The 19063-nt window shown below is 31.7% G+C and overlaps 1 protein-coding gene across 1 annotated transcript; it reads left to right on the top strand.

Annotated features, from left to right (window-relative positions):
- Positions 1–6848: 6848 nt before the first annotated feature.
- Positions 6849–18408, top strand: LOC141703129 (protein S-acyltransferase 24-like). The gene is made up of 13 exons (XM_074506728.1): positions 6849–7325; positions 8509–8649; positions 12338–12450; positions 12719–12798; positions 12949–13112; positions 13848–13986; positions 14123–14222; positions 15388–15445; positions 15614–15691; positions 15800–15898; positions 16822–16900; positions 17037–17185; positions 17762–18408. Exons 1-13 carry the CDS (start codon positions 7053–7055, stop codon positions 18182–18184), a joined length of 1896 nt encoding a protein of 631 aa, XP_074362829.1. The 5' UTR covers positions 6849–7052; the 3' UTR covers positions 18185–18408.
- The last annotated feature ends 655 nt before the right edge of the window (positions 18409–19063 follow it).

Below are 19063 nucleotides of genomic sequence, written 5' to 3'. Positions count from 1 at the left end.
GAGTATAAATACGTACATTAAAAAATTATCAACGATTTTTTCTTGGAAAATGATGGTTACGAAACGATTCATGGTAAATGATGCTGATACATTAAATTTTTATCAATAGGTTTCAAAGCTTTGAATAAGAGGATCCTAAATTTTATCCTTTTCAAAAAATAATTATAATAAAAATATTTAAAAAATAAATTAGTAAAAGATATTAAAAGATTTGTATAATATATTACAAACTAATATGTTACTTTACGAATGTATCCATTTTATTTTATAATTATAAATATGTTCAAAAGTTAAATTTTTACCCTTATATAACTCATATACATATAATCTATATACTAACATATTATCTACTTAAATTGACTAAAAGGTCCCCAATAATATACATAATATACTGGTAACACACTAGTAATTAATTTTAAAGATTAGTTTTAAGAGATCGCGTAATATAACCTGTCAAATATTTATGTTAGGTGTCTACACTCCTGCGTAAGACACGCATGTCCCTTACCTTTCACTTACATGTGTTCTCTCATAATCATCATAATCATGGAGATTGAGAAGAATTATATCGTCCAATGCTGAGAGGTAATAGTTCTTAATTGTTTACCTTTTATTCTCTTTTATTAAACATAACATTTTTTATGATTAAATAATATAACTGTATATTGATGTTTTTTGTTACCTAACCCTTTTAGTGCATGCCTTGCATTAATTTTTGAATTCTTGACATATACATGTATAAAAACTTCAAATCACATTTAAAGGGCTCTAAAGTTGACACTATGTTCTTGAATGATGCTAGAACTTATAAAACTAAACACTTAGAGGTGATATTCCTTAATACTACATATTTTTCCTTTATTTTAATAGTTTTCATCAATTAAAACCTGTTAGGTAAATATTTTTTCATTATAGGCACACATGATGGTGGAAAATTTTAAAACTTTTGAGTACTTGATGGGCTACGATCCTAAAAACTGGTGTAGAGCCTTATTTGATCATAACAACTCTTGCAAATAACTGAGCAACAACTTCTCAAAAAACATTAATAATAGGATTGTGAAAATTAGGGGGAAACATGTTTGCACATTAGTAATAATATACGGTTAGTTGGCCATGGGGTTGTATTTCAAAAAAAGAACTACATGTGTTGGTTGAGATTATGAATACTTCAAACCTAGCGCCAAGAAATTACTGAAAATTATGTTCAAGAAAAGATGGGAGTACAAAGTGGCATGAGCTGTTATTGACAAGGTATATGAAGTTAAAAACATTCAATCTTCTATTTTCATTGTTGTTATTAACAAAAAAATATGCATCTGTGTACAATGGCAGTTGGGGGGTTTCCCTTGCCAGTATGTGTTTTGCAACAAATCAGATCCAGTTGGGTTAAATTAGTGTCCGAAAATTAAAGAAATAATAAATTAGTTGTTAAGGCATATCAATGTTATTAATTTATTTTTGCGGTTTCTTAAATAAATATTGTGCTAGATACTATTTGGTGGATAATTAAGAGATAACATATGTCTTAGAGATGGTACCTTTGGAAGGTGCTGATGATTGGGTAGATGTATTTGTATGAAAAAGATTGTTATAGTTAAGCATACAAGTAATTTGATATAATAATTTAAAATCATTTTGCTTGTTTGTTTGTGTAGCCTAGAGCAACTATTGCCCCCCTTATTAGAAACCGTGACAGACCGAGAAAAAAATAAACGAAAGGTTTATGATGGGGCATATTCAAGAAGAAAAAGTAAGGTGTTGCAGTAAGTGCAAGCAATCCAAACACAACAAAATTACATGTGGTGGTGGTCCTATCGGCCCAAACTCAAAAAGAAAAGATTAGATTGGTAGTAGATAGTTGAATTGGTTTGTTTGGATTAATGCTTTTATTATAGAGTTATGTCAATTACTCTTTATACTTTTGAATTGTTTTGACTATGTTTTTTATGTGGTATTGAACAATTATATTTTACAATAATGTTAGGGTTATGTTATTTATCCTTAGAACTATTACATACAGTATTGATGAACAAAAAAAACAACATTTAAACAGTGAAGTCAAAAGATATATAAATTGATATTTAAGTAGCTAATTATTTTAAATAGTGAAGTAGTAACATATATATATGACATTTTAGCGGAAATATGAAATAGTAAACTTATAACTTAAAATGGTCAAAAATATTTGAAAATGAGATATATTTGATCAAATATATAGAGGAAAGAGAAAATTAGGATTTTATTATAATATGACTTGTTGTCAGTTACAATATAAGGGAGACTTATTTAGCCAACAACCAAACAATAATAAAAGAAAATTATCATAACAAGTAAAGTATTACAATAATGAAACTATTCAATAATAAGAAAATTATATATGTTAACACCCCCCTCAAACTCACTACGTTGAATCAGGAGTTTGTCAATCAAGAGACGGAGCCACGTAACCAAAGAAATTCAAAGTCGCAACACCAGATTCAAGAGCATCCAAACAAATCCAAAATCAAAGTTACGAATCCAAACAAACCGAAAAATTTCAAACGAATCCAAAGATGCAAGAACAAAAGAGAACGCAACAACAAAAGAGAAATCGTCCAAAGATGCAGAAATCCAAGAGAAAACAAAGCAATTAAATCACCAAAGCAAAAAATCTGTAACCATCGAAAATAATACCAAAACTGCATGCGAAATTGAATCCAAATCCAAAACCAAAATTCATAATCAACCTAATAAAACCAACTCGAAATCTAATCTAAAACAAAGATTCAATTCAAACCATATATAAATCCAACATTAAAAACTTTATTCATAACAAATATCAAACTAAAACTAAAACTGGATCCAAATTCTATTCAAATTAATCAACCCCCCCAAAGGAGCCAATTGTGCCTCGAGCACCAAATAAATTAAAGCAGTCCAAATAAATTAAATTAATCTCATGAAGGGCCAATTGTTCCTAGAGCACCAAGTAAACCAAACCAATCCCACGAAGGGCCGATGTGCCTTTGGCACCAAATAAAATAAACCAATCCCACGAAGGGCCAATTATGCCTAGAATACCAGATAAAAAAAAACAAAAGGCGAAGAAGTATACTGATGCGCCTAGGGTGACTTCAATCATAGATCACGCGAGAAAGAGAAAAAGAAGGTGAGATGAAAAGTAAGGAATTTTTTTAATCAATGAGCTAATATCATCAAAGAAAGACCAAGAGTGTGAATTAGAGTCTCAACCATGTTCACCATCATTCTTCTTGTTGAGTAGGCAATGCTGCAATATTGACATACAAGGTAAGGAATAAAAAGAAGAGGAAACAAATGAAAGTGTGCAGATATTAGTTGATAATAAACTGTAAACAAAAAGGCAAATTGACCAACTTAGATGCTAATAGCATGTGCAGGGGAAAAAAGAAGTAAGTTGGAATCAACAATGGCGACCAATAGTGTATATTAATTAAAAAGGGAAGATCAGGTGCATAACAACTAGCTATATAGAGTTAAGCTTTTTAGGCCAATTTCCATTTAATTATTGTTATATGTCTTTACAGGGTTCTCAATTATAACTCAACAGTACAGGGCTCCATGATTTTAATCTTGCTACACCTGACCTCTGCCTTTTCCCTCCATTTCTTGTTACCTAAAATCATGAAACCGCAGAAATATAAATATTCAAGATAAAAAAACTAATGATATGTGAATATTATTTGTTCCAATTATTGTATTCTTTACATTGTCTAACACATATTTAATGTATTCTCTACCTTGTGCCGCACTTTCTCCATATAGCGACGACCTTATCTTACTAATAGTAAACAGAGAAAAATAAGTAGTCACTAGATTACTGTGCTCAAAGTTCTTCTAAGAATTTCAATAACACATCTGAATCAATTACATCAAACACGACCCTAATCAAATAACCATATATCAAACAATACAGTAAAAATTGACAGAAATTTAAACAATTTACCCGAGCAGAAACACAACCAGCTAAAGCCATAGGAACAGTATACATAAGACTAGTAGTCTGTATCAAAATCCCAGTAACCGCAAGTCGAGTATTAGGCAAATATCCAGCAATAACAGTCACAATTTCATACCACCGCCATTCCAAACAAATCCCAATACAACTCGGAACCCATAATAACACACGATTGACACAAAAAAATAATTTAATAAATACATCCTAATTAACACATAGTGTAACATCGGCAAAAGTTCCCAAATACAAAATAACATATAAACAAAAAAGTAAGAAATGAGGTAAATTAAACAATAATCGAACAAATTTAATCTTCTACGAGATTAAATTTAGTGAATTGAAACAAAATTAGGGAATATGATTTGGGGAAAAATACATACAGTTCAAGGTTTAATCTTCTCTGAGATTTAATCTTCTTCGAGTTTTAATCTTTACAAAGATTTAATCTTCGGTGTAGAGTCGCAGTGGAAAGTGTTTGAGAGTCTGTATGTTCTTCAAGTGTTTGTGAATGTGGTGTAGCCGCTTGTGAGTTTTGTATAAGTCTTTTTTTTACAGCCAAGAAAACAATTTCAGCAAGCCCGCTCACAAATTTTGAACAAGCCCGCCCCAATTTTGGGCCCAAATCTTATATCTACTGCAACGATTATATAATGTATTGCAATAACATATATTTTGTAACAACCTCCAAATTTTGTTGATTCAATTACAATGTTTTTTAAACTCCTTGTAACAGACATGTAATCACCTTTCAATAACAACATTTTTTAGATAATTTTTACAAATCTGGTTGCGAAAGCCAATCTATGCTATAATGTTATATAATTTATAACTATTTAAGTTTAATTGAAATTTTATTTTAAATATAATAATTTATTTACAATATATCGATTAGGAAGAATACATAGAGATTAATCGAATTTAGGAAATTGCCTTGTACATAGTTAAGAACAATGTGGCCAATAAAGAGTAAATTAGAGGGGTGTGATTATGATATACAGGCATTTTCAAAAAATTGTTCATATTCCCAAATTTACAGAATGGTGGCTGAACTTCTATCCCGCAATTCAAAAACGTGTCTGCCGTTAAATTCAGCCCAAAAACTCTAACGAAGTCGGATCGTGGTATAAACACCAACCACCGACCTGTTTCTGGAAAAGCTTCAAATTCCGGCGTTTCATCCCGGACTCCGGTGATACTCGTAACGGAGCAAAATCAGCCCTACACAATCCAAAACTTTCTAACAATTTGTAATGAATATCGACAACAATCGCCGATGACTGTTTCACCATTTTCGTTCGATTCCCGAACACAATCGGACAAGTCAAAATCGGCCAACACAAAATCAATCAAAAATTTGACAAATATAATATAATATAATCTCATCTACACAATAATACAAACATATGGAATTAGTTAATGTCAACAAACACAAGGTAATTTGGCCGAAAAATAGAAAGAACGAACCGACAACTCATTTTTTCGGTGAACTAAAAACGGAATCAAATACAAATCATACTTACATGTATAGACTCGAATTTAAATGATCTACAATTCAATGTAATCAACTTCAACAAAATATAACTGAAATCGAAAGCCCCCAATCGATGATAAATCATAGAATTGAAATTACAAATTTATCATACCTGTATTGGTTTTGATGATTGAATTAGATAGATGATTGAAATTCGCATGTTTTTGGTTACTCGAATACCAAAAAATGAGATACACGTCACCTTCGAATTTGATTTGATCTTCAAGAACACCAAGAACATTTTTTTAGTAAATTTTCTATAATTAAATTCTTATCTTCTTACAGAATTACAAAATATACCCTTATTTCTTTAGAGACGTTATCCTAGAATTAACGACAAACACGTTTTTTAAAATGCGGGATGAAAGTTACGACCACCCCTTTATAAATTTAGAAATATGGTCAATTTTTCAAAAATGCTCTCTTTAATGAGTGTTGACAATATACTTGTTGATGGGTAACCTTTTTAAAAAAAATATATCAACTTGTTGAATAATATAACGATTTTTCTACCCGTGTGCACATGAGTATATGCTAAGAGTTGGTGATTGATAAAGTGTCGCTAAAATATTGGTGGAGAGTTAATGTTGGCCCCTCAGACTCTAGACAAACCCATCTATCTATACTATACTATTATAAGCAAAACATATGATAATTTGGTTGGTTGGTTTATACCTCCCAAAAAAGATTATTAACACTTTCCAAAAAAATAAAAATATACATATAATTAATTTAGGAACACGTTAATTCCGTTAAATTAAATGTAATATTACATATCCTACATAACTACCAACACTTGTACTACTCCCATCATAAGTCAAAACTCTACTAATAAGTCTTAAATCCTCCATATGTTTCGCATGTTATTAGTTAATGTTATTAATTAATATATAATAATTCAAATAAGTTACTATTATCAACCTCTTCGGTCTTTACTATATTTCTTATATTTACTTTGTAGGAGACATGTCTACGTAGCTGTTGTTCATAAAGAAAAAAAGGAGAACACTTATTAAGTGGGGATATACAAACGAATTGTACATCTATACGAATTAAAGGAAAAATAAAAAAAATATCAAATTTAGTAAACTCAACTGTTGAGAATATATATGTCTTCTATAAGATTATAACAACTATAAAAATTGTTAAATGGAGTTTTTAACAGGAAAAAACTAAAACTTTTAAGAAAATAAAAAGTTTTGTTATTAACTTTTTTAATCTCTTAAAATAGAATAAAAAAAATAATTGACCATTATAGTTGAAAAATAAAAAAATAAAAATAAAAAAATTAAATATATATACAAAAATAAACCAAATTGCACGAGTTAAGGGCCAGTAATATAATCAGTCACAAAATAATAGTCGAAATTAGTACGCCTGTGGCTGTTTGGCTTTGACCGTATTTTAGTTACGTTGTATTCCGATCTCCCAACCCAACCGAGTCAACACGGACTCATCTCATCTCTCTCATCTCTCTCTCGTCTCTCTCCCCCAATCTCTCTCCCACAAAAACCTTAAACTTAATTCATTTAGTTTACCAAAATGTCATCGGAGATCGAGGTTGTCGACGACGTAGACTCCCCGCCGCCGACCACCACCGAGGCTACATCCAGTTCAACAAATGGCACAGTAATCGAGGACGAGAAGTTGAGAAACGACGTTTACACGGCGGCTGCGTATGGCGATATGGAGAAGCTACAGAGATTAGTTGAAATTGATGGCTGCTCTGTTTCTCAACCTGATGGGCTGGGCTATTACGCTTTGCAGTGGGCTTCTCTTAATAACCGGCCCGTTGCTGCTCAATATATTATAGAGGTCCTCTTCTTTTACTTACTAAAATTGGCTTTATTTCGAATTTTATTGGCATTGAATTATTAGTTTTTAGTTGAAATTTGCTAGTAAATAGGTGCTCACCTAAGTTAGGGGTACTTTGGTAATTGCATATTTTTACTGTCATTAAATTTGTTGCATAGTACTTTATGAAATTATGAATAATAAATAAATAATAAATAAATATAATAAATGTAGAAGTTTAAAAAATGAGTCATTCTCGCATTATTCATAAATCTAATATCATAAAATTATATTATTTATTAGTCAATAATCATTGTAATATTTTTTCTATTCAATAATATAAAAATCTGAGTAAATTACAAAATTTATATGAGAGGCGCCATCGCCACCTCACCACCCTCGTCTTCTCCTTTGCATAAATAAGCATAAATATAATAGAATGATATAACGATTTAAGAAAACATGATACTTGTCTTTGTAATATTTCATATGCTAAAGATTAAAGTAAACATTTAGGAAAATATAAAATAGGAAGTTGATTTTATAGACAAAGGGGAGAAATGATATTAAAATGAAATTTATGAGAATATCAAGATGTAAGTTGATTTAAAGAGAAAAGAGAAGTTTCAGGAGAATGGTATGATGGCCAATTTCAAAAATCTTAATGGAATATGTTGTAGAAACTTTAGGAGAATATTACGAATGATAATAAGTATTTATAGATACTTGTCTTTGTAATAGAAAATATTATTATGGTAAGTTGATTTCAAAAATTTTAATGGAAGATGTTGTAGAAACCTTAAATGGAAGATGTTGTAGAACCTTTAGGAGAATATTATGAATGATGATAATATATTTAAGAGAATATAAGGTAACTGTAGTTTTAGATATTTATTAGGACAAAAAATCGTGAAAATTAGAAAAATAGAATGATACGATTTAAGAGAGGACACCTCACCGCCCTCGTCTTCACCTCACCGCTATAAGTATATATTGATGATTGATTTTTAGTTGATATGCTATGTTAGGGGTACTTTAGTAATTGCAGAACTTGATCAAATAATTACAGTTATGTCATTAAAATATACACTGTGTACTTGTGCAACTGAAGGAAGTATGTATTAAGGGCATTTTCATCTTAAGTTTTGAGAAGTTAGTTACTAGTTGTAAGGATCGATTATTGATAAATGTTGATGTTTGGCAGCACGGGGGAGATGTAAATGTTGCGGATCATACTGGCCAAACAGCGTTGCACTGGAGTTCGGTGAGAGGTTCTGTTCAGGTTGCGGAGCTTTTGCTACAAGAAGGTGCTCGTGTTAATGCTACTGATATGAATGGATATCAGGTTGGTATTTTTGATGCTCGAGTTTTAAGAGATTACGTAGCCTCTTTTACTGTCTTAGGATCACAAGATATTAAGTTGCTAATATAGTATTAGTCTGCTATAATTGTGTGCAATGAATGACATTTAAATATGTGTTCAGCTTTAGCGGCACTTTAGTGGTTTGACCCTGGACTATGACAAATAAAATAAAATAATAATGAATACGATATATGTTTTTCCATCAAGATGCAAATTAAGTGACCGACATTGTGAATAAATAAGTAATGTTGTATTTAGAAACTTAATTATCATGTTAAGATATCATGCATATTTTGTTTGATAATATAGTCGCAAATTCTTTTTTTATTCAATCATGAAGGTATAAGCCTTGATCTGTTTAGTTTTTGTAGCCAATACCTAATCAATAATAAAGGTAACCAATATGATAAGGAAACAATCTCTATTTCGCTAATAATAATAATCACGGTAACTTTCCGTATTACATTAATAATAATTATTTTAGCATCCCCTCATACTCACGATACTCAAACAGTAAGTACCGAGAGTTTGCAATATAATAAGAATTTTTTTAAAAAAAATCTAGAAAACAGTTGTCGTTCCAATCGGGAAACAGTCGTCGTTCGTGTTATCATTTCCAATTGAAAAACGATCATCTGGCTGTCGTTGCTTCTAGTCAGGAAATAATCAATGGGTTGAAGGCCGTCGTCAGTTCATATTGTAAATCGTCATCGTTCTTTCCAATTAAGAAACGAGACGATTGTCAAATCTTGTTGTAAGTTACCGTTGTTGGTTTGAGACAGTCGCTTACACAAACTCATCATTGTTGATGTGGTTTTGTCTATCACAAATTCTTTTCTTATTCAGCATAAGCCTTGATTTGCTTACAATATAATGGCCGTTTATTGGAAACACTTAATCAATAATAAAGGTAACTAATAAAAGGATACAAACCCTATTTCGTTAATAATAATATTCACAGTAACTTTCCATATTACATCAATAATAATATAGTAGGTTAAAACCCGTTCCTGGCACATATTCTTTTTAAATATTTTTTGTTTTATTAATTTAATTTGAATTGAATATTTTTAATATTAAATCATTGAATTGAATTGATAATGCCTTTTGATACAGTGTGTACTATGCTTTTGTTTTCCATATATTGTCATTTTAATTTTATCTGAAGTCCAAAAATTGGTTGAATATTAGTATGGTCTTGTCGTGTCCCAAATGCGACTTCTCACTCCTGGAAAAAAAATTACTTGAGCATATTGAACTTAGTACAAAACTGATGTTCTGAGTTTTATTAACGACTCGTAACTTATATATAAATATATAACTGCTAAATCTTGAAAAATCAGTGGGACTTTTTCTTGACATTATGGAGTGTTTGATATAAAAATGATCATTAACTTGGACACACATATTTATTGTACAATTTGACGATTATTAGAGATCTAAACTGATAATGAAATTGATCAAGAGCCTCAGTTGTTGCACCGTTGCACCAGCTGTTGCACCTGCTGCGTCAGTGCTTCCTTTTTTTCTTGCAAAAAGAAAACCAAATAGCGGTGTCAATGACTTGTTTTTCATGATCCTTAAAGAAGGGCCTCTCAAGCACCGCGTCCCCTTGTGGCACCACCAGGGCCATGCCTGAGATTTTACGTACCCTGTGTAAGAAATGTGTCCCAACTAGAAAGTTTTGAAGTAAATATAAATAATAAAAATATTTTAAAATTATATTTTTAACATAATTTTATTAAACTAAAAATTAAAAAATAAAGAATATTACACGTACATAAATAGTTAACTTATTTAAATTTATATATGAACATAAATTAATTAATTTAATTTTTAAATTTAAGTTTTTCAATAAATATATAAACATTTAATATATATAATTTAAATTGAACTAATCACCTAAAAAGAATGATTTAAAAATGACATAAATGAAAATTATTGCTCGCCGTTGTATTTTATTATTTAAAATCAATAGTATAAATTACTTATCAAAAAAATTAATATTTCATAAATAATATCTTATAATTTTTTCTCAATATAATAATTTATAATTTTTTACATTTACTATATATTCGACCTTTCTTTTATTTGTACATTACTTTTATTGCAAAAACAAATGTATGCTTACTTTTATTTTTTTAGACAAATTTTAATATGCACATGTATGTATAAATGTGCCCCTCAAAATTTGAGGGCCGTGTTATGTTGAACCACTCGCACACCCTAAGGCACGGCCCTGGGCACCACATGAGTTTTGGCTACAGTTTGTGGATTTCCGAACGTTGCATATTGCTTATTCTGAAACTCTACTTTGTAATCATGACTAATCATCATTTTTGTTTTTCATATTTTGTTGCTGCATTAATTTCAACATGTTTAACATCTTCGTCAACCTCTGCCTTAGCTGCGCTGCAACTTTTCTATTTTTTGTTCTTTTAGTTGTGGGAGTTCTTTCCTTGTATGTTCAAGCTCTTTTTGCAAAGAAAAGAGAAATATCGCCATTAACATGCTTTCATCTTTAGCTTTTTCAAGGTTACTCATATTGTGAGTTCCTCACACCTGCTGCACACACACACACACACATATGCAGTAGGTGCCTTTGCCTTTTGTGTATAGGTGTGCATTGTGTGGTGCAGTTGTGTCTATTTAAACAGTTTTGTTTGTTTTCTTTTAAGATGGACATGTTAAGTTTAATGTTTTTAGATGTAAGTGTAGTTGTAACGTTTAGGTTGTGCGTGTATATTTGCTTTTGCATGTATGTTTACCCCTCAGGTTAAAAGATTTTGAGTGAGTTTGTCCGGGAAAACCCCACACACAAGTCATCATATTAAAAGATTTTAAGATTTAAAGTGAGTTGTGTTTGGTTAAACCCCACAGGCAAGTCATCATATTTGCCCATCATATTTGGGCAAGTTTATTTCAGTAAGATGTGTCTTTTCATTTAGGTTAAATCTCCAAGGTGTGTCTTTTCATCTAGGTTAAAACCCTCCAGACTTATGACGTCATAATCAGGCAGCAGGATTATATATACTATAAATTAATTTATTAAATAGCATTGCCGATGTTATTTTTGGAAAAGAATGGCAACTTGATAAGAGAAAATAGAAAAGTTAACGTGTTTTAACTGAAAAGGATAATTTGTCAGCTATTAATAATCACAGTATTATTATATTCAATTTTATTAAATAGATTTGCTCATGATATTTTTGAAAAAATTGGTGTTTTAATTGGGATAAATAGAAAATGTAACATATTCTAGTTGGAAAAGGTAATTGTTATTGTGGTTGGGAAAGGTAATCTGTTAGTTATAAATAATAATTACTTTTATGAAAAATATATAAGGGCAATTAGGTAAATTCAGCGTGTACCAAAAAACAGGTACCGTACCAAAACTTTCAATGTTTTGTCTTTAATATAATAGTATAGATTAAAAGTGTTACTTCCCGTCCCATGTAAATGACATTTCTAATATATTAAGGGGTATAAAAGAAATACTTATTGACGTATTTGGAATGTTTTCTGTTTTGATAAGCATAAACAGTGTAATCCTTCTTTTCTACACGTAACCGGTGTTTGTTTGCTCTGGATTACTGAATATTATAATGCATAGATTTTGGAAATAATTATGTCTACCTGACTACTGGTTAGCACTGTGTCTTTATTGCAGGCAACGCATGTTGCAGCACAGTACGGTCAAACAGCATTCCTCTATCACATTGTTACGAAGTGGAATGCGGATCCTGATGTTCCAGATAATGATGGCAGAAGCCCATTACATTGGTATAAATAAGCTCAACCCTGCATTTATTGATAAACTTGATGGTGTGAAGTTACTCTGAACCAAATCTTACCTGTAGAATAAATCATTAGTCTGTTCATTAGAGATTTAATTTATTTAGTTAGGTGGAAAGAGCAATATCTGGTCTGGATTATTTTCACAATTTCTCTTCAATACCGGTAGAAATTACATACATGTTTTCCTTTGAGTAACCTCATGTAAATTGTAATGCTTAACAATGATAATTATCAATTTCTGAAAAAAATGTAGGGCTGCATATAAAGGGTTTGCTGATAGTATACGCCTTCTTCTATTTTTGGACGCATATAGGGGACGCCAGGACAAAGAGGGTAAATGTTAAAGCTCTGCCTTCGTATCTGTAATTGATTTATATTGCATGTCTTTATAGCCAAATTGGTTATTTAAGTAAGCTAATGATCTGTTGTAAACCATAAATTTGTTGTATCTTACAAATTTTTTAATCCATATCATGAATTTAGGCTGTACGCCCCTTCATTGGGCTGCTATTAGAGGGAACCTTGAAGCGTGCACGGTATTAGTGCAGGCTGGAAAGAAGGAGGATTTGGTTGTGACTGATAACACTGGCCTTACACCAGCACAGCTTGCTTCTGATAAGAATCACAAGCAAGTTGCCTTTTTCCTTGTAGGTATTCCTTATTTCCTGCAATCATATGAGAACCCTGGGGGGGGGATGCAGAGTTCTTGTGATGCTGGTTTCTATCTTATACTTTGGGGAGAGGGGATAGATTAATTTAGTATTTTGAGGGGGGGGGGATTCTCGCATCTCGAACAAATCCTCTTTTGGAATGCTGGTTTGTCTTTATTATACATGCAAGTGAATTGAAATTAACTTATTTCATCATGAGATTAGTGATTTTGTTTTGTTGTCACAGAACAAGGGTTTCAATAGAAAAAGGCATTGTTTTTTTAATAGAGAATTTAAAAGCATTGAATAGTATGTTTGTTTTCTGTTTCTTATTGCTTGCTTACTTGCCTAAACTTGCAAGTGAATTAGCTTCTAGAAATAAGTGAATTGTGTTATGTAACTTATGTTCTCCAACCTTTTTGGACTAGATTAGATATTAATTGTAATCTATTTTTAATTTGGTTTTGTTTGATAATTTTGTTCAGATGTTCTTATATGTCTATACAAAATGATAGACGATTTATGTGTTCTACTCAGCGAACTCCTACTATCCCACTATCCCCTGCACCCTTTCCTTTTCAGTACATGCAAGCATTATTCATTCATTTACAATCTTGTGATTCGTGGATAATTAGCACTCTATGCCCTCTTAATAATTCCTTCCAATTGTTGATATCTGTCTTCCTATTATCATCCCACTCTTCAATGTGAATTAAATAATTGATTATGCAGGGCAATGCAAGGAGGTTGTTTGATAAACGTTGGGATGGAAACACTCGCCTTGGACAACTTTCTAAATTAGGACTTGCGCCAGTACTTTGGTGTATGATATTCGTGCTACTTGTAATGTATGTTCATTCAGTCATAACAGGTGTGCATTATGCTCCTTTAATATGGTATAAATTAATCTTAAGGGATTTTCCTTATTTGTTTAATTTATGAACTGTCGCGGGGAATCTATTTTGTGTGGACACTAAATCTCATATCATCTTCCATTTCGGGTGCAGCTACAAATCTACCAAAATTGACCGCGGGCATTGGCCTACTTGCATGGTTGGGTGTGTTCTTAGCAAGTTCTGGTTTAATTTTTTTCTATAGGTGTAGCAGGTACCTCCTCTAGAGAAGTATGGAAAGTTCTATATGATTTGTGCTTCATGCTAATATATGTGATTATTAGAGGCTTGCATTTTTTGTTTGATTTTTACTTTTAATAGAATTAGACCTGAACATTGTTATAAAGAAATCAAGATCAATACGTAAAACAGTAGTTGTCGCCGTTTTTAGCTTATCATGACTGCCAATTATACTATTGTGGTTTGCATTGTTAGCCTGTTACGATTACTTCTAGAAGTGCACATGATGCATCTGATGCTTACTTTGATGTGACAATGTCTTTAAGAAATGTAGTGCAATTATATTATTAAGAACACTGGATTGAAAAATGCAAATGCATGCAAGCAGTGGATCATCTAGTAGACATACACCATTTCGAATTGTAGTATACTTTTAGTTGAAACTTACTGTACTAAATTATCATAAACAGTACACTATCAGTACACTTTTATAATTATTATAGTTAAATACAAGTCACAATTTTGTAACTATAATACTCCCTCCGACCCTTTTTATCTGTCACATTTGGAAAAAACACACATATTAAGGAAAATTGAATTATATGCCTCGTTTCCATGTATGCCCCTAATTATTGCATTAAATTGTAAGTTAGGTGTGTGTGTATTAATTGTAAAGTCAAACATTGGAATTAGGATTGTAGGGGTATACATGGAAAGACTTGTACAAAAATGTATTGGAATAAGAGTGAGATAACCTATTTAGGGACAATTTTTTTTAAAGTGACAACTAAAAAGGGATGGATGGAGGAAACAAACACACACACACACACATATATATTATTTAATTCATCACTTAATGCAACTTTGTTAGAGATTGATGCTATAATCTTCGCCTTTGAAAATAGGGTACTCTAAAAATAAAAAAGGGTATGCATCTTTTTCTGTAACAGTACTTGTTAGATAAATGATATCCCCAATTTTATTTTTTGGCTAATGTCTGTTTCCTTAGGGTTCAAAAGTTATTAGTGACCTTTTTAATTGTTACCTGATCCATTGTGTATAGTGTTTTCCTTGCAGAATTGGAGAAGTTGGTAAAATAAACTGAGTTGTACAAATAGACATCTGTAGTAATATTGCAAAATTCATTTGAAGCAACTTTGGCATCTATTATCTGATTTGGTGTCTTTTTTGATCTTTAGCAAAGATCCAGGTTATATCAGAATGAATATGCATGATGCCCAAAATATGAAGGACGATGTGAGTACATTTACTAATCATTTTTCTTCGTTTTTTATTTTTTACACTGGTAATTGTTTGACTCGTCACTTGCATACTAAGTAAATCTTTTTTTGTCATGCTTTTTCTTTGTAATTATGCTTTGCCTAAAACTCTTATAATAATTTTTAATTTGATTTTACTTTCTAGGAACCCTTGATTAAGATTGAAATTGGCAATCCTGCGTTGCTGGCTGGCAATTGGTCTTTGCTCTGTCCAACTTGCAAGGTGTTATCTTGTTCTTGTTCTATACCAGGGTCAAAGAAAAGTTTACTTTCTTTTTGCTTGATTTATAAAATGTAGAATTATTGATAATTGGTATTTTCTTTTTGCAAGATTGTACGTCCTCTTCGTGCGAAGCATTGTTCCACATGTGATCGCTGTGTTGAACAATTTGACCATCATTGTCCTTGGGTATCTAATTGTGTTGGAAAGGTGCGTGACCACTTTTTTTTTTTGTAAAAATGCCATGGATCTTTATCCTGTTTTTTTAGAGAAATATTATTGGGAAAATTAATTCTCACGTCCTTGAACTATAGCCACTTTTTTTCTAGGTCCCTAAACTATAAATGTAAATATATATGTAATTTAACTTTTGATTTTTTCTCATCGCAGTCCTTCCGCTAAAATCAGAATGACGCCCTTAGTTCCGAAGAATCAAAGGAAACTTTGAAGATGATTCCGGTTTCCAAACTCAAAGCTTGAGTAGCCAAATCGCTCGTTTTAAATACCCTATCCATCTACATCGTCAAAATCACTGAAAAACTAATCGAATCAAAAACCTAATTTCAGTCAAAAATAAAAAAATTCCCAAACTGAATTTTGATGGTTTAGATTCATAGGGGATTGAAAAGTGAGCATTTTGGTTACTCTAGCTTCGAATTTGGACATCGGAATCACCTTCAAAGTTGGCTCTGATTCTCCGGAACTTCAAGAATGTTCTTGAGAACTTTGCCACGTCAAGAAAAACTAACGGCGTCAATTTGATTATAACGGAAAGATTGCGATGAGGAAAAATCAAACGTTGAATTATTTATAAATTTACATTTAAAGTTTAGGACCTAGAAAAAAAAGTGCCTATATTTCAGGGACGTTGGAATCAATTTTCCCAAATATTATATGTCCAGATTATATGTTTTAAATATTTTCAGATACTATATATATATAACAGTGGGTATTTTTTTAATACTTGTCTAGTTGTGTGGGTGTTCTACTTTTCCTTTCCAGCTTGTTCCCGTCATTAAATATTTAGTTTGGAATATATTTTTTCGATATTTCATCATATTCTTATATATCTTGTCCTGCATGTTGTGCTCAAACTTATGGTATTGTTCTGACAAGAATTTTTTTTTCTCCAGAAGAACAAATGGGATTTCATTGTGTTCCTTGTAGTAGAAAATCTAGCCTTGCTGATAACTGGTGGAATTGCTCTTTCAAGTATGTTTTGTTTATCTACTCATTTTTTCAATTATAGTTTTACATCCAGGACATGTGGTATGTTAGTCAGAAAATTTACATTATTTCTCTCAACGATATTTTTAAATAAAGATAAAATTTACTTGTTTCTATGCAGGACTGTTGACAGATCCATTAGCTCCTGCTGCTTTTGTACCGTGGGTGAAACATGCCTATGAACAGCATATTGGAGCTGTCGCATTTCTGTTTTGGGATTCTTTCCTGTTTCCTGGTGTTGCCATCTTAACTGTTGTACAAGTTTCTCAGGTACCTAGTTTATCTGGTTGCAATTTGCAAGCTTGTTAATTAATTTCTGCTGCTGCATCTGAACACACAGTATGTTGACATCTCTCAAGCTACTGTTTGCTCACAAACTAGAAATTGCTAATGTCCAAACTTTGTTTTCTTGCTTTAGTTGCCTCTTTCAACTTGTGCACTGTTTTTTTCAAAGTCATTCACCGTATAGAATTAGACATGAGAGCTCTAGGATGCAGTAAACTAGCTTAGGCCATCGATTCAAAATAAACCTTTATAATAGTTTTTCTCTTGAGCGTGTCTGCATCTTTTTAAAATTTGTGTGTTTGCATCACCCTTTTAGACCTTGAGTGCAACTCATCTTGTAAAGCATAGTTCTTCTTAGATTTTATGTTTAATGCACCCTCTCTAGATGATGTTCACTAATATGTGCACGTGTTTGCATTTTTTGATTAAAATTTCTATTTTTTTGGAATTTGTCAAATCAAATTCAATTTGCTCTATACCCTGGTACATTTACCTCTTGTATCCATATATTTATGGAATTAACATGCAACTTTTACGTCTTGCTGATTAAAATTTCTGCAGATCTCTCGTAATATCACAACAAATGAATTAGCCAATGTAATGCGATATAACTACCTTAGAGGACCGGGTGGTCGGTTTAAAAATCCATATGATCATGGTTGCAAGAAAAACTGCTCTGATTTTTTGATAAATGGCTACAACGAGGACACGGAGTACAATGAAGAGTCATCTAGATCCGAGGGGATTCATTTGATGCATATGACCAGAAACTTGAACATACAAAATGGGCTGGGTACTCAATCTGAGCAACCTAATGGAAATAGCCATGTTGCGGTCGATGTGAATGCCTCTGCAAATTCTCGGCATGGACACGTACATTCTTCGCACTGTAGCCATAATGAGAAAAATATAAACAGCTCGGTCCCGTTGGGATTAGGTCTGGGTCTTGGAAGAAACTCCGCCCGTTCTGTGGCAGCGTCATGATATACCCGTTTTGTGGTAGCTTCATAATATAGTGATAGATTGTAAATCCCTCATTGCGCCTGAACTGGTTATGAGCAAAACATTGGGTGTATTTTTTGTAATTTATTTGGTATGGTTACCAATTTGTGGTTCCATTTAGCTTTTAGTGATTCATGTGAACAGATGTAGATATTGGGTTCCTTGTTACTTTAGTAGGATAGATTATAAAATTTGGTTTATAGTCATTTACCAAGCTTCGACAGGTCTTATTTTTTGCTGCAAGTATCAACTTACCTAAAAGTTGAGGAGAGATGGGCAAAATCACTTTGGGTTGTCGAATGATCCAAAATATCACTTCTGAAAATTATGACATAAATTATAAAAAACCCAAAATGCTACATCGTGTAGCGTTACGCACCTTTGACCTTTTTTTTTAAAAAAATGTGCAAAACGTGATATTAAGTTGAGTTTTGAAACCAAATATTATATTATGTAGTCTTTGACTTTATCTGGCGTTTTACACATAATTTTAGGGCAAAACGCTACAGAATGTAGTGTTGGTTTCAAAACTCAACTTAATATCACGTTTTGCACATTTTTTTTAAAAAAATGTCAAAGGTGCATAACGTTATACAATGTAGCGGGTTTTTTGAGAAGATATTTTGGGCCATTATTTTCAGAAATAATATTTTGGACTATTTTTTAACCCAAAGTGACATTTAGACCAAAAGTTTATTTTGAAAATATGGAAATATGCAAATCAAAACAGGCGATTAACAAACTAGAAACAAGCAATTCGTCTTGAAAACTATTGTTCTTGATTTTTGAGTTGTCCTAAGCACATATTTTTTTTAAACAAGGGAAATACACAGAATATAATACTAATTGGGTGAAGATTTG

Source organism: Apium graveolens, unplaced genomic scaffold (assembly GCF_009905375.1).
Source record: "Apium graveolens cultivar Ventura unplaced genomic scaffold, ASM990537v1 ctg6252, whole genome shotgun sequence".
Taxonomy (NCBI): domain Eukaryota; kingdom Viridiplantae; phylum Streptophyta; class Magnoliopsida; order Apiales; family Apiaceae; genus Apium; species Apium graveolens.
The sequence above is the reverse complement of the archived record's forward strand: the minus strand, read 5'-3'. Positions and strand labels throughout refer to the sequence as shown.

Excerpts from the sequence above, each read along its gene's own strand:
- LOC141703129 (XM_074506728.1), top strand. The coding sequence starts at position 7,053 with ATGTCATCGGAGATCGAGGTTGTCGACGACGTAGACTCCCCGCCGCCG. Across the intron at positions 12,799-12,948 it reads GGGACGCCAGGACAAAGAGG|GCTGTACGCCCCTTCATTGG; the intron begins GTAAATGTTAAA and ends TCATGAATTTAG. Across the intron at positions 15,446-15,613 it reads CCCAAAATATGAAGGACGAT|GAACCCTTGATTAAGATTGA; the intron begins GTGAGTACATTT and ends TTTACTTTCTAG.